Below are 15,238 nucleotides of genomic sequence, written 5' to 3'. Positions count from 1 at the left end.
ATTAATTCTGTATAAGCCCCGCCTGCAAATCTCTACTCTTATATGTTGCATTCCCTCCCGGACCCAGTCGCGGTATACTTCCCTCAGCCCTACAGCTTCACCATCACCTTCACCACCACCCACTAACAAGTAGGTGCATGACATCAAGTAGTCCGTCATATCGTGGAGGACTATAAAACATAAGCATAATCGCGGGCCTTGTTACCGGGTTTGGCAGCATCGTTACGTCACGATTCGATAGAGCTTCGACCCTCTGGTTGGAGCTCTACATCTCTGAACTTGCATTTCTACACATAACAGTGACGCGAGCCCGTTCGCATCTTCATATTTCATCTTCTCGATGCGTCATATAGCTACTCGAGTCGCCTTGGCGGCGATTGTCTTCGCATCACTTGCGACCGCGCTCCCTCATGGCGATGATGAATCAATGGACATGGGAATGGATATGGGTGCCAGCACTGCGGTACCACAGCCTACTACTACTGCGGCACATGCTACCCCTGATGGTCCGATGAGCTATTTCGCGTATGGGAAGCACTCCAGCTCGATTATAGCTCACATTGCCCTGATGGTTTTGGGCTGGTGCTTCGTTCTTCCAGTCGGTAAGTAGCTCGCGAAACCTGGACAAAGAAGATGAGACTGATTTCTTGTCAATAGGTGTCATGCTCAGTATTGCGCGTTCACGCCTGGCCCTTCCATCGCAACTCCTCTTCTTGGTGTTCAACGCGTTCGGTCTCTTATTCGGAATTATCTATAACGACCAGACACCCGATCTGTACGAAAACAATGCACACCACAAGATTGGCTGGATCATCACATCGGTGATCACAGTTCAGGTTGCCCTGGCTTTGATCTTCGCATATGCTGGTCGCGGCCAGTCAACCACGCCCAAGTATGAACGCGCTGGTTTCTTGCCTGTGTCGACTGATGATCATGAACACATTTACCCCAATGGTGCCGTGCACGAGTACCGCTGGTCTCGCGACAGCGGCCAGGGAACTGACAGCAACTCACCTTCCATCCGTAGCCCTGGATCGCCACCTTCCGGATGGTCCCCTGAGTATGACGGCTTTGAGAAGCCCGAGGAGTTGCCTGCTAAGGTCTCCGGCTCACCCGGCTGGTTCCAAAAGACCAATGTTGGCCGTTTCATCGCTGAATATATGCCTGATATGATGTCCAGTCGCGCTCTCCGTGGCTTGAGGGCAGTGTATAATGTCATTGATCGGATCATTCTTCCCTTCGGGTTTGTCGCTATAACAACCGGCGCTGTGACATACGGTGGTATCATGAGAGACCGTGAGATTTTCAACGGACTTGCCCACTGGATCAAGGGTGGCATTTTCTTCTGGTACGGCGTTCTCACTCTTGGACGCTATGTCGGCTGCTGGGCAGATCTTGGCTGGGCCTGGAACAAGAAGCCCTCGGCGTCTATTGTTGGTGCCTGGAAGGCCAAGGTTCCTACTGGCGAGGCCACGGAGTCTTTTGTCATTTTCCTCTATGGAGTGACCAATGTCTTCCTGGAGCACCTATCCAATGCAGGCCGTGAATGGTCTGCTACTGATCTCGAGCATGTCTCGATCTCCGTGCTGTTCTTCGGCGGTGGTCTGGTAAGTTCCATACACTTACTTCCTCTGTATAGAGAATATATAGAGATCAATCGCTAACATATCTAGCTTGGTATGCTTTTCGAGTCAACTCGCATTCGCGACTGGCTCAATGGTACAATCCTTCAAACCCCCTCGGCTCATCAGACGAAGCCTGGCAACTACCGAGGTCTCAGCGCGTCTCCCTGAACCCGATGCCAGCCCTAATCATCATGCTATTAGGCATGATGATGGGCTCGCACCATCAAACTAGCATGACCTCGACAATGGTGCACAAGCAATGGGGCAACATGCTAGTTGGCTTCGCGCTGGCCCGCGGCATGACCTACGTCCTACTGTTCCTCAAGCCACCAACCTCATACCTCCCAGCTCGACCCCCGACAGAAATCATCGCTTCCTTCTGTCTGATCTCGGGAGGTCTCATTTTCATGATGAGCGTAAGTGCACAAACCCTTCACTCTCGTCTCACAGGAATACCAATACTAAACGCTCCAGACTCGCAATGTGATCGAAGCTATGGAGTATTACAAGATCGACGCAATGTTCACCTTCACCGTCGGCCTAGGCTTCAGCGCCTTCATCATGGCCTACGAGATCCTATGCATTGCCATCAAGGCCTGGGCCGTGAAGCGTACCCAGCGCCCACAGCCTACCTTCCGCTTCCCGTGAATAACCTGCACTGGTTTCCCTTTGATACCCCTATTACACTGAGGTTTTGTTCTTTTGTTCGGGATATATGGAGTCCTTGCGTGTGGTTTGACATATTTGTCTCCTGTCCCCCGAAAATGTTCTAGCACTTGTTCAAGGACATGATATTCGACGTGATATGTTTGATGGTCTAATGCGGTAATAATGGGGGCTTCTTGCCTACATATGTGGTAGAGATGTTGGAAATAATGCAATGTCATGTCTATGAACCTCAAACTGTTATACCGTGGATACTATAAAATGTAAGCGGATCGGCTCTAGCAAGGTCTCGGCTCCGCTGTCATCAACTTGCATGGGCTTGGCACTCTCCGCGAATCATATGGTTCCCGTCGGGGTATCAATGTGCGTGAACCAAATCATGTCAAACTTAAGTAGAATATATAAGAGCAGGAGAGATGCTTTCAAAATTTATTCTCACTTAGTATCAATTCCACACTACGAACATGTCGTCCGTTGCAGGCAAAGTCTTCATTATCACTGGAGGTGCATCAGGAATGGGCCTAGCCACAGCAAAAATGTTGCTCAACCGGGGTGCACGCCTGGGCATATGTGATACAAAGCAAGACGGACTTTCAACCCTCCTCCTTGATCTCAACGAAGAGCAGCAAACCAGGGTGATCACCCACACAGTCGACATCACAAACCGATCAGCTGTATCGACATTCTTGCAATCCACAAAGAGCACATTTGGTAAAATCGACGGCATTGCGAACTTCGCCGGAACTGCAGGTCACAAGCTAGGCCACCAAGAAATCTGGGAGATCGATGAGAAGGAGTATGACTTTATCATGGACGTCAACGTGAAAGGTCTCTTCAATTTCCTTAGCGAAGCACTCAAACCTGGTATGCTGCAGGAGCCAGGGAGCATTGTTCATGCAGCGAGTATGTTCTCTGAGCGGGGATTCGCTAAGGGCTCGGTGTATAGTGCCAGCAAGCATGCTGTGATTGGTATGGTTAAGAGTGCTGCCATTGAGGGTGGTAGACGGGGTATCCGTGTGAACAGTGTCATGCCGTAAGTTTGGCCTGGTTGGATTTCATTTTGAATTAGAGCTGATCTGGTTTGGTTTGGTTGACTTTAGTGGTCCTATTGATACTCCTATGCTTCGTGCGAATGAGGAGAGTGGTGCTGAGGGTACTGCTCCGGCGGTACCGCTCGGTCGACTTGGAAGTGCATCTGAGGTTGCAAATGTCGTTGCTTTTCTTTTGAGTGATGAGGCTGGATATGTTACGGGTGCGACTTGGGGTGTTGATGGAGGGGCGAATGCTTGAAGGGGAATGCAGTGGAAATGGAATTCATCGGGAGGCCTTCGTGGCAACAAGTTCGTCTCCGTGGCGCAATTGGTTAGCGCGTCTGACTGTTAATCAGGAGGTTGGAAGTTCGAGCCTTCCCGGGGACGTTTCTTTTTTTACTTTTTGTTTATTTGTCTTGCTATATATTGTTATTCACTTTTTGTTTCATCTACTATCCGCGAGGCGAGGTCATTCAGGTTTGCTCCCGTAGCACTGTTCAATTCTATGCTCGACGTCCAAGTCCGAGTGATTGCGGAGTTAGAGCTTAACCCCGTGTGTACAGTGAACATCCCAGCCCCATATTTGCTTATATAATATTCTGCCCTACAAAAACCTCCTTCATCGTAAATAATACTGTGTATACTATCCCTGGCTCTCGATTATTGCCTGCACACAACGGGATGCTATCTTGAGTATAAAAGAGGCGAAATACATTGAAGAAGTGAGAAATGCGAGAGATACGAAATTCACTAGCGCGTCAAATACAGATGGTATGGGCTATAAAGGCAGGCGGTAGGTATATATGTGGGGCCAAGGGGATGTTATGAACCGTCACTGTACTACGGAACGGCAATTACAGCATATCCAAGTCCGAGTACGGCAATCAGGTACATGCTATTAGTTTTTAGTTCATAGCTATAAAATATTAAACACCTAAGATCTGCAGATTCCTGATTAATTGGTAATTGATAGTACACAGAGTACACAGCAGTTTATTCGCTAGTAATAACGTTACCACGAGGGGCAATGGGCAAGTGGAGATTCGGACAGAGGTTGATTGGAGAACATGGATGCGACGGCATGAGACGGCTAAGCTTATAGGAGGGGCTGTCCTACGTTATTTTCTGAACATTCTCACTCTTATACATACTTCAAAATGGCCTCCAATCCTCCTAGCGCCTGCTGCGCCTCTGGCTTCAAGCACAAGGGTACTCCCGTCGGCGAGACCAAGAACATCGACGGCGGTAAGATAGCAATTCAATGCATCTACTCGATGTCGGGTCATTTCAGGAACCGTCACTAACCATGCCCAGTCGACACCTACGTCGTCTACCCCAAGGACAACAAGACCCCCGAGAAGGCCATTGTCTTTCTAACCGATATCTTCGGTATCTTCAGCAACTCCCAGCTCCTCGCTGACGAGTTCGCCAACAATGGCTACCTCACTGTGATCCCGGATCTTTTCCAGGGTGATAATATCAGCGTTGCCGACATGGACTCTGGCAAGGTCGACTTTTCCAGCTGGCTGCCCAAGCATCAGCCCAGTGCCGTAGACCCTGTTGTGGAGTCGACTATCAAGTATGTCCGTGAGACTCTGGGTGTGAAGAAGGTCGCCGCTGTTGGTTACTGCTTCGGCGGTAAGGTATGTGTAGCCGAGATCCGAAGATCCGATTTTCGAGCATTGTGAATTGGCCGAATGCTAATATTGCTGTTAGTACGTCTGCCGCTACCTGAAGCCCAACCAGATCGACGTTGGTTTCTCTGCCCACCCCTCTTTCGTGACCCACGAGGATCTCGGCGCTATCAAGGGCCCCTTGTCCATTGCTGCTGCTGGTAAGTTGCTTGTTAAATACCAGAAGAACCATCAACTAATATATCCAAACAGAGGTCGATCACATCTTCACCACCCAGCTCCGCCACGAGTCTGAGGAGACCCTCATCAAGGCTGGGCAGCCTTGGCAGATCAACCTGTTCAGCGGCGTGAGCCACGGCTTCGCTGTGCGCGCTGATCTAAGCGACCCCAAGCAGAAGTGGGCAAAGGAGCAGGCCTTTGGACAGGCTGTTACTTGGTTCAACCAGTATCTGTAAAGAGAGAACATATAGCATACTTCCAAAATCATACTCCATACAGTACGAAGAATCGCCGATGGTGCATGAAGTTCCCGGTACATGTACTGTAGATCAGCACGTGACCGATGCACGCGTCCGAAGAACAAGTCACTCAAATTCGCCCGACATGTTCGACCTCGTTCTCGCCAGTCTTTCTTAGACTGCCAAACCCAGGATTTTATTCGATCTTGGTCCGACTCGGTCTCCTTTCATTTTCGTCGACTCCCAATATTAGAGATCACGTGCGCTTCGTGAGTTATCCCTGGGATCTCCGGAAGTCAGCCTCTAGCGTGCGACGTGCGAGGGGAACAAAAGTCTAACAAGCAGCACATCCTACAGTCATTGTTTAAATTAGCAGTCGAATCGTGAACATTTGCCCTCTCATATTTAGCGACCGCGATCGCTTCTCCCCCAATCGCGCCAACTCTCCAGTCCGCTTCTACCCAACCCGATCGTCTGTTTGGGGTGCTGGATAGACTATATCCCATTCAATTGCAGTCTTTAGGAAACATGGTGACTCCGGCCGCTTTGCCCCCGCTACCCTTCAATCCGGGTCGGGTACGAACCTATCTCGTCCGTCTACCGCTGTTCACCCGACTAGTGTTGCTGATCATCCTGGCCTTCTGGGTGCTCGAGTTGCAAACGATGTGGAGTGTTGTGCAATGGGGCGCTTTGATTCCAGAGGAAATTGGTCTGGGGACTAGTATGTTCGATCCTAGGTTGAGGGCGCATTGGATGCATGCTAACTGACTGAAGTGTACCGGCTTAATACCTACCCTTTCATCCATACCGGCTTCTTCCACGCCCTGGTTAATGCTCTCGCTGTTGCCCCGTTGCTGGAGCGCTTCGAGGCTGAGCATGGCACCCTGACTGCGGTTGCTTTGTTTGTTGGACGTGAGTGCCTCGGCGACGTGATCATGAGGTCAATGTGCTAATAGTGGGATTTAGCTCTTTCGACTGTTCCCGCTGGTCTTTATATCTTGATTGAGAAGGTTATGCTTCACAGAAATACCTCTGTGGTCGGCGCAAGGTATGCTTCTGTTGTTCCATACTAATATTTGCGAGGCTAATGATATCCAGTATCTGGGTTTTCCTGCTCTTGGGCTCCGAGGCCATCAAGACTTACAAGTCTCACCCCAACTTCAGGTACGATCATTCGAACAGGAATCGCAAAGCCGCCACTAACAATACCCAGTCTCGGCCCTTACAAAATCCCCACCTGGACTTCGCCTCTGTTCGCCTGTGTCGTCGTGTCGATCCTGGTGTCCAATGTGAGCTTCCTCGGTCATCTCTGTGCAATTCTTGTCGGCTATCTACGTGAGTTTCTTCCCTGGTCATTCCATCACCATCACTAACGGCTCCAGTCGGCCTCGGATACCTCAAGGTCTTCATTCCCCCCGAGAAAATCCTCCGCTGGATTGAAGGCAAGCTGAACCTCCTTGGACGTCTGCCTCACTATGTCTCCGTCGATCAAAAGACCTATGGTCGCTACGGAGTCCTCCCTACCACCAACCCTGCCGGCGAGCAAACACCCCTGAGCTACCTGGGCTCGTCACAACGTCTTGGAGCTTGATTCTTTTAATTCTTGTATATTTTTTTCACCAGAGTCTTTTTATTTGCAGAATTGGGGGCATTGGGTAATAGCATAGCGTGTGCATAGTTCATAACTGCGCAGTTGGTTTCTATCGTCGGTCGTAAATTCCCCTTCTCCGCGTATAAACACCGGAGCTCCAGGTCTCGATCTCCGCTCGGTGGCTTGTACTCTCAAACAATCGATTTGCTTTATTGATCGGGTTCGCCTTCGCGGCACAGATATCTCCCGATGGTCAGAAGCCAATGGCGTTGAAATGTGAGTCCTGCAGCTAGGATACCACCTGTCCTCCACGGCAGACAGCTAACACCAGGCCAGCCGCAATCCGCAATCTGCGGAATAATCCTCACCTCCTCTTTGTTCGCCTGCCGAATATCCTCTCCTTCCTTTGTATCGTCGTCGGTGTAGTCTGGCTACTTCTCCTGCCTCTGAACGAGTACTCCCGAAACACCTACATCTCCGAGAATGCGCTTCTACCAGGCCAGGTCCATGCCTATTTCACCGGTAGCGAGCAGAATATTTTCCGTGGATATAAACGGGAACTAGAAGGACTGTTGAATGAAGGACAAGAACGGGGCGGGCAAAAGGATGAGGTGGAAGTGACCGTGGCGTAGGTTGATTCTATCAGAAGAGCTGGACAATTCGCTGATGCTGAATAGGGTGTCGGACAAGGTCCAGTCTATCTTGCAAGCTGCTGGACTCAAGGTGGCTACTCAGAAGTACGAGTATACTTCTGCTGGTATCACGCATCAAGGAGAGAATGTCTATGCTATTATCCATGCGCCGCGTGGTGATGCTACAGAGGCCATTGTTTTGGTTGCAGCATGGAAGACGGCTGACGACGAGCTGAATCTAAATGGTGTTACTCTGGCCTTGACCCTGGCGAGATACTTCAAGAGTGGGTTCTGTGTATATGCACGTCGAGATACAAATGCTGACGGGTCTCAGGATGGTCGTTATGGTCCAAGGATATCATTTTCCTGATCACTCCTGACAGTAAGAGCGGAACTCAGGCTTGGATCGATGCCTACCACGACATGCATCCAGCATCAGTGCAACCGCTTCCTTTGAAGAGTGGAGCGTTACAAGGAGCTCTGGTAATCGAATACCCATTTGAGCACCGTTTCAAGTCCCTCCATATCGTCTACGACGGTGTCAACGGCCAATTACCCAACCTTGATCTCTTCAACACCGCCGTCGCCATCGCAGGCGGGCAGATGGGTATCGGAGCTAACCTGCAAGAGATGTGGACACACGATGACAGCTACGAGCATCGCCTGCAGACCATGTTCCGTGGCATGACCAAGCAGGGTCTCGGATATGCCACTGGCGCGCACAGCAGCTTCATGCCATACCACATCGATGCTATTACTCTACAACCCAAAGGTGAAGGCTGGGAAGATGAAATGGCTCTGGGCCGCACAATCGAGAGTCTCTGTCGCAGTCTGAACAATTTGCTTGAACATCTGCACCAGAGTTTCTTTTTCTACTTGCTCATGCAGTCCCAGCGCTTTGTTAGCATTGGAACTTATCTCCCGAGTGCCATGCTCATCGCTGTTAACTTCACTATCATGGCTATTGCCTTGTGGATGCGCACTGGTTACTACCCAGAGACCAAGCCCAAGACCGAGACCAAGAAACCATCCGATGAGAAGACCAAGTCCAATGCCATTGCAGAACGCAAACTGGCTCTTCCTCTCTCGCTCGTCGTTGGTCTACATTTACTCGGACTTGCTCCCCTCTGGATCTTCAACAACATCTTCCACCAGGTGAGTTCGTCCTAACCCAGCATTCATATAAAAGCAACACCAACCACTAACAACCATCTAGTACTTTAAAACAACAACCTACATCTTCATGATAGTAGACATAATCCTCCCCCTCCTCCTCTCCTCCCTCCTCTCAACATCCCTAGCCCTCAAATCCCCAATTATCCCCCAGCAATACCACCTCATCAAATCCTTTTCCCTCCTCCTCCTAGGCCTCTCCCTCTCAACCCTTGCAACCCTAAACTTCTCCCTCTCCTTCATGATCGGTCTCCTCTGTGCCCCGCTCACCTTCATCTCCCGCATCCAGGGCTCCGCGCCTTTCCGTTGCATTACTTCCGCGCTCGGGTTGGTCGTTCTTAATCTGCTTTCCCCGCCGACGGTTCTGGTCGGTGTCTGTTGGTATGCCGGTGTTGATGTTGAGACTGTTCTTACGCAGGCTGCGTTTGGCTGGGATGTTTGGGGGATGTGGACTCAGGTTGTTGTTTGGTGTGTTTGGTGGCCTGCTTGGTTGATTGGTTGTGTGCATCTGGGGTCGTCGATCTTTTGATTTTTGATTCATTGCGTCTACTTACTCCTTATGTATGTGGACTTGGGCATGATGCTTTGGATGGCTTTCGCCATGCTTGTGATTGTTGTCGGTATTAGATATTAAATGTAATATCAATTGTTCTTCTTTCAATTGACTACGTGTACCAACCCTGGAAACCTAGTATAGTCAGTGATACTATAGCCAAATGTACTCGGTCATTCGATGCTGTTTTGGTATGGTTGCATCCAATTGTTCTAACAATCGTCAAGTACAGGATAAGACTCCATAGACCACACCATTGTATTCATTATAATAGTAATGATCCGCATAAATCAAAAAGTCTATGCAGCCCAGACATCCTTTCCAACACCCTCAATCCAGTGACCAAGCTGATTAACACCAGCGTCCCAGTCCTTAAGACGGTTTCGCATACCATCAATCTGCTTCATATCCAAAACTTTAGGCTGGACCCAATGGATCTGCGCAACACCAGCAACCTGATCAATCGATCCACGCAGCAAACCAAGTGACAGAGCCTTCATGACCAGGTGCTCAATCTCATCGGGCTGAACCTTCGTCTCGGACGCAATAGCCTGGAAGGAGAGCGAGCGGTCGTGCGGCGGACGACGGAAGACCATCTCCGTCAGTGCGGACAGAGAGATTTTTTGGTACAGGAATACGCGGTGCGATTCCAGCAGCTTGTTCTTGCTGATGTTGCCAGCTAGCACGTCGTAGGCTGTCAGGTCGCCTCGGTTGAAGGCGAAGAGGAGCTCGCGGAGCCAGTTGTGAGGGGTCTCGGTCAGCGAGTCCAGGATTGGGTGCAGGAGTAGCTCGCCGAAGTTGTAGATCGTGTCGGAGACCAGAGCTGCCACACTGAGGTGGTAGGCGCGTGATGCGCGCTCTGGCTCGGGGAGTTCTTCCATGTCTATGCAGGCAAGGTAGAGAAGGGCGTTTTTGTAGAAGGAGGCGAATTCTTGCTTGGCCTAAAGGAGGGTTAGTTTCGTGTGGGTGGTTGAACGGTGGTTTCACGTACATTGTAGTAGTCCGCGTTCACTTTGTAGAATGAGGCGTGCACGACGGTCTCAACCGAGTCGAAAGTGTCCAGCACCCGCTGGCAGGTTGCCAGGTCCTTCTGTGCTCCTTCCAGGTCCTTCAATGACAACTTGACATTGGCCACATCGGCGAGCGCATAAACGTATGCATCCTGTGTATCGGCTGTGTCCACCTTGCTGGCGAGGGATGTGAGGAAACCCAGTCGTTCTTGGTCATCTGCAGAATGGTCAGTATCAACACGATCGAAGTAGTTCATTGATATCCTAGCTTCCAAGCTAGACTGAAAAGAACTGACCTGCGCATTCTGTCGCTGCCATCAATCCCAGGGACACAAACTTGAGCTGGTTGATCCGGTCGGCGAAGCTGAGCACGAAGGTCTTAAAGATGGCTAACCGCTGAGGGGCACTCTCTGGCATGCGGAAGAACTCGACCAATGAGTCAGTAAGCTGGTGCCATAGCTTGCGCTCCCAGAGGTCTTCAAAGGTGAGGAAGTACGGTTGCGTCTCCGGGCTGCCTTGTGCTTGCTGCTCGGCCAGGAAATCGGGGATCTTGGACTCCATGGCGGAGAGCTGGGATGTTCGTCGTAAATTCAAGGATAGAGGTTGATGGACTGAAGCTCGCGGTAAAGCCGGGGAGGGAATCGGGGGATGCGGAAATTGAGGTGTTGATGCTGGAGAGCTGATATGATGTCCTCACCTTGGCAGTTTGGAGAGCTCACTCACCGCCTACTTGGCTTCGACGGCCTTCGACTTCACGTCTGTCTTTAAATCATTACTTTCGTTGTTTTATATATTTGTTTTCGTCTTCGGGTACTTATATGTTGTGTTATTAGAGCTGATAGAAATACCGCATTGGTTATTTGAAGTCCCGATTACCCTCTAGCAACAATATATATATCGCTCTACAAGTATAAGACTTGAACAATGTGGAGAGATAGTAAGCAGTAATGCCTCGATCAGAGAGTTTAACGCTAGAATCAACACTGAAGGCTCTCTACATAGTATCATCAATGTCATAGGGCCTTGCACCAGCATCGATATCCTCAAACTACAATATATGATCGAAAAGGATGAAAGATCCATCGGATACCGATACCAAAGCATGACAAACTTGTATCATTTTGTTACTAGGCGAGCATCAAGATAGAAGAATAATATAATGCTTGATGTGTACTAGGTAAAAATAAAGACGCCTACGAATACCCTTTGGGGTCCGCCGTTGTACTCCTATTCAATCTTCCATCTTGAGATTCTCATCCAATTTCTGACTATAAGCATCTTGGTGATAATCAAATCGGCTCTGTGAGATCCTTTACATGTAACATCCAGTGGCCCCTTCTTCATCTTCGAATTCCTCGGGAAATTTGCACAATGCAAAATCGATCATTACAGGTTTGAATTCGTTTCCCATGTTCCCTCGTACGATAAAGCTTCTCGTTCGAACATATAGATTCAGTATTCCTCGTCCAGTGAAGATATTGAAATCCGGATCGCGTCTTCACAGATGAATTACCAGCTCTCTCTCGGGGCGTGTGCAGCAGGGTCAACCAAGCGAAACCCTTCGTGGTGCTTCAAAAGGACTTCAGGAGTATTGATATACTAGCTGAGTTGTGTTTCCTGTGAGGTAGGCACTGCGACGCATGCAAAGTGTTTAGGTATGTCAATATCTTGTATATCCTTGAAAGTGTTGCATGCTTGAACTTCTGACTTGTAGAAACCTGACATATGTCCATGGGCGTCGGCTTCGTTTTGCGAATCGGTCATGTGTCACTGTCTTCACTTGCCTTTCCGTGGTCAGTGTTCAGCATATGGATAAACTTTGCCGCACCGCCATCGAGAATTAACTGATGACATCCCTTTTCAAAATGAGAAGTCCAAGGCTTGATATTTTCATCTTCCCTAAGTTGTGTCGCAAAACGTCGGTCAAAAGCTTCAGTACCATGTCACCTTCCAATGCCAAAGTAGAACAGGCTAATCGAACGACCATCACACAGGAAAGTGTGAATGGTTCAAAGACCCTCACTATTGTGGCTTTTGTTGTTCCTCCATCATATGATATGTTCAAATGTAGCTCTAAGGACATCTATAATAGTCCATATATCCCTCGAGGGTTCGAGAATGGGGTACCCACTTGGCTCCTTCGTGATCCATCGTGGTTGGGAGCTGGACGCTGAAAGCCTGCGCTTGCAAGAGCAGTGGATGGCTGAAACTTAACTGAAAAGGCTCGAGTTGCGATACAGGTATATCGCGTAGAGTCAGTTAACGATGTCTGTCTCACGTACGGGATTGCCAAGCGACAATTATTTCAGAAGTGAAGTTGATCTAGCTTAGACTAAGTACTGAGTTGGAACCTTCCAAGGTTGCCCTAATTGGTCTCAATAAGCAAACAGCCACGTTTGTGACTCACATAACTTACTGCATCCAACTTTACAAAGTACGAAACCCCGCCGAATCTGACAGGCGCGGGTGATATTGCATGATTAATTGTCAAATACGACTTCTAGCTTGGGTTGGAACACACTATAATTTAGTCCGCTCGACAATTTGCCTGGCGGTCTGTTAGGACCAAAAGTATCCGAGTATGTCGCCGAGCCACATATAAAAGTAGACATTCAACCAGGACCACTCTTCTGTTCCCAATCAATCATCATTTCAAATACTAACAGGCTGTTCTTCGGATTTCACGCTTCACACGGAATTTACAACCCTACGCCAACCATGTCGGATACATTCCAGGAGGATGTGATGCACAAATACTTCGAGTAAATGCCAGCTCCTATTCGCAAACCAAACAGACCAAGCAAAGCTTACACAGTTTAATTTTCCTTCTAGCAAATTGGCCCCCATATACCAGGAACGTTTCGCCGAAGGTCTGCGAACCCTTGCTGAGCAACTCCTACTGCACCGCATGTGGCTCAGTGACAAATGGATCGACACCGAGGCCGGCAAAGCTGAAAATAAGGAAGGAGAGGGAATTACCATGCTCGATTATGCCTGTGGAACGGGTGCAGTCTCACTTGTAAGTCCAATTAACATCACCGTCCTCAGCAGCCCTGGAGTGAACAAAAACTGACAAACCAAACCCTAGGCTCTAGCTCCATTCCTCACCCATATAACGGGGATGGACACATCCCCAAGTATGATTGTGGAATACGAGAAGAATGCCCAAGCCGCTCATCTCAACGAGAAGATAGTCGGCCGCACAGGAGATTTGCTCGCCCCCGTTGTCGAGGAGAGTTTAGCGGATTTGCCCAAGTTCGATATTGTTGCCGTTAGCATGGCGCTGCATCACTTTGAAAACCCCGGACTAGGTGTTCAGCGGCTGGCGAGTTGGATCAAGACGGGAGGTGTCTTTGTGGTTATTGATCTTGTTGTGCAGGATCATGGACCTCATGGGTTTGGCGGAGCCAAGGGGACTATTAGTACCCATGGTTTTTCGCGCACGGATATGCAGAGAATCTTTGAAGAGGCCGGGCTGTGTGGGTTTGATTACAAGGTCGTTCCAAAGCCTCTCAAGTTGGTTCACGATGGGAAGGCTATTGAGAAGACTGTTTTCATTGCTCGCGCTCAGCGGGTTTGATGGATATGTATATATTTGACTAGATGCTACCACTCCATAGAGCTGTATGAAATCAGGTAATCTTAATGTGCGAGTGTAAGTATTCATTTAGAAGTACAAATTTCGGCTGTCGATCCATGACAGATTTTATAGATACCACCACATTTCCCTCACATTATAAGTTGGTCAAGTAAAATGATAAACTATTCTCTTCAAGTTAAAAAGTAAATAGTTGGCGCAATTAAAAGGAGAAGTAAAAAAGGGGCTATTTTTAGCCCTATCGGAACATCGGCGCTTTTCTAGGGGTAAAGAACTGCAGACTAACTACTGCATGCAACACACTAAACCTGCTAAAACCACTAAAAATGAGCTAATAAACCATAAACAAACCCTGAGGCTCTTCTTGACCAAATATCGCATCTAGCCAGGACTAATCTCCCCAAGAAAAAGCCCAAGCCGGTGGCGTTATGTTTTAGACTAAAATCAAGGGACCCTACAAAAGCCAGGCCGTTCCCTGTTTCCCTGTCAGATTTAGAAACCCCTTCTTTTCTTCGTCTCTCGTTAATAACTTGACCAACTTGACTGGCCGTCACTCGTTAAACCCACCAGTCACTCTCACAAACTCCCAAAATGAAGTCCTTCACTCTCCCCGTCCTCCTTGGCTTAAGCAGCCTCGCCAACCTCGCAACAGCCCGCACAGACCTGGAAGGCTGCGTATCCTCGGAAATAGTAGTCGACTACTACGCCAGTTACCTCTGGTACGTCCCGGACACTGGCGAGATCTGCTCGTTCCTCGACTGCGGCGGCGGCCGCGCACCCCCCAAGACCGATAAGCCCGGTTGTGGAGGATACAAGGGCACTGCTACAGTCACTCCTGACTATATCGAGGGCTGGGGTCCCAATGGAAAGCAGGCTGCTTCTACGACTACCATTGCGGCGACAACTTCTGCTACTGTGGCTGCGGTGACAACTTCTACTGCTTCTCAGGCTGAGGTGTCCGACTCCTCTTCCGGTTCTACGACTGCTTCTGCTTCTGGTTCGCAGACTCCTAGCATTACTGCTGCGCCGTCTAGCTCGAGTGCTGCTTCGATGACTACTACTGCTTCGCCTAGCTCGGCTGCTAACTCTACTTCTGCGGCGGCTAGTAGCACCCCTACGGATAATGCTGCTGCTATGCCTGCGTCCAATGTGCTTGGAGTTGTGGCTCTTATGGGTGCCATGGTTGGAGCTATGGCTCTGTAATTATAACTGTTTATACACTTTGGACACTTCGAATGGATGCAATGTACAGTACCAACTAATACAA

At 49.2% G+C, this 15,238-nt stretch overlaps 8 protein-coding genes across 8 annotated transcripts; 7 read left to right on the top strand and 1 right to left on the bottom strand.

Moving 5' to 3' along the window:
• The first annotated feature begins 4 nt into the window (after window positions 1–4).
• Window positions 5–2,538, top strand: N7446_005657 (Ytp1 family protein). The gene is made up of 4 exons (XM_058514405.1): window positions 5–602; window positions 658–1,611; window positions 1,674–2,041; window positions 2,100–2,538. The coding sequence occupies exons 1-4, from the start codon at window positions 341–343 to the stop codon at window positions 2,271–2,273; spliced, it is 1,758 nt and encodes a 585-aa protein (XP_058371583.1). The 5' UTR covers window positions 5–340; the 3' UTR covers window positions 2,274–2,538.
• A 217-nt stretch (window positions 2,539–2,755) lies between these two features.
• On the top strand, window positions 2,756–3,581 carry N7446_005656 (SDR family NAD(P)-dependent oxidoreductase; the record flags this gene model as incomplete). The annotated part of the gene is made up of 2 exons (XM_058514404.1): window positions 2,756–3,324; window positions 3,392–3,581. 2 exons carry the CDS (start codon window positions 2,756–2,758, stop codon window positions 3,579–3,581), a joined length of 759 nt encoding a protein of 252 aa, XP_058371582.1.
• An 898-nt stretch (window positions 3,582–4,479) lies between these two features.
• On the top strand, window positions 4,480–5,411 carry N7446_005655 (dienelactone hydrolase family protein; the record flags this gene model as incomplete). Its single annotated transcript, XM_058514403.1, has 4 exons — window positions 4,480–4,567; window positions 4,637–4,965; window positions 5,039–5,156; window positions 5,209–5,411. The coding sequence occupies 4 exons, from the start codon at window positions 4,480–4,482 to the stop codon at window positions 5,409–5,411; spliced, it is 738 nt and encodes a 245-aa protein (XP_058371581.1).
• A 531-nt stretch (window positions 5,412–5,942) lies between these two features.
• rbd2 (rhomboid protease family protein RBD2) lies at window positions 5,943–7,005 on the top strand (the record flags this gene model as incomplete). The annotated part of the gene is made up of 6 exons (XM_058514402.1): window positions 5,943–6,135; window positions 6,189–6,326; window positions 6,381–6,462; window positions 6,513–6,578; window positions 6,628–6,749; window positions 6,797–7,005. 6 exons carry the CDS (start codon window positions 5,943–5,945, stop codon window positions 7,003–7,005), a joined length of 810 nt encoding a protein of 269 aa, XP_058371580.1.
• Window positions 7,006–7,268: 263 nt separating this feature from the next.
• Window positions 7,269–9,339, top strand: N7446_005653 (GPI-anchored transamidase subunit GAA1; the record flags this gene model as incomplete). The annotated part of the gene is made up of 5 exons (XM_058514401.1): window positions 7,269–7,281; window positions 7,342–7,633; window positions 7,683–7,921; window positions 7,972–8,792; window positions 8,854–9,339. The coding sequence occupies 5 exons, from the start codon at window positions 7,269–7,271 to the stop codon at window positions 9,337–9,339; spliced, it is 1,851 nt and encodes a 616-aa protein (XP_058371579.1).
• A 122-nt stretch (window positions 9,340–9,461) lies between these two features.
• On the bottom strand, window positions 9,462–11,035 carry N7446_005652 (proteasome regulatory particle lid subunit RPN9). Its single transcript, XM_058514400.1, has 3 exons — window positions 10,670–11,035; window positions 10,355–10,590; window positions 9,462–10,304 (listed from the first exon to the last, which is right to left on the bottom strand). The coding sequence occupies exons 1-3, from the start codon at window positions 10,932–10,934 to the stop codon at window positions 9,663–9,665; spliced, it is 1,143 nt and encodes a 380-aa protein (XP_058371578.1). The 5' UTR covers window positions 10,935–11,035; the 3' UTR covers window positions 9,462–9,662.
• Window positions 11,036–13,091: 2,056 nt separating this feature from the next.
• Window positions 13,092–13,953, top strand: N7446_005651 (class I SAM-dependent DNA methyltransferase; the record flags this gene model as incomplete). Its single annotated transcript, XM_058514399.1, has 3 exons — window positions 13,092–13,135; window positions 13,206–13,392; window positions 13,462–13,953. 3 exons carry the CDS (start codon window positions 13,092–13,094, stop codon window positions 13,951–13,953), a joined length of 723 nt encoding a protein of 240 aa, XP_058371577.1.
• Window positions 13,954–14,562: 609 nt separating this feature from the next.
• On the top strand, window positions 14,563–15,174 carry N7446_005650 (putative cell surface protein; the record flags this gene model as incomplete). The annotated part of the gene is made up of 1 exon (XM_058514398.1): window positions 14,563–15,174. One exon carries the CDS (start codon window positions 14,563–14,565, stop codon window positions 15,172–15,174), a length of 612 nt encoding a protein of 203 aa, XP_058371576.1.
• Between the last annotated feature and the right edge of the window lie 64 nt (window positions 15,175–15,238).

Source organism: Penicillium canescens, assembly GCF_028828765.1.
Source record: "Penicillium canescens strain IBT 15451 chromosome Unknown utg000004l_segment0_segment0, whole genome shotgun sequence".
Taxonomy (NCBI): domain Eukaryota; kingdom Fungi; phylum Ascomycota; class Eurotiomycetes; order Eurotiales; family Aspergillaceae; genus Penicillium; species Penicillium canescens.
Note: the sequence above shows the minus strand (reverse complement) of the source record. Positions and strands in the feature narration are given on the sequence as shown.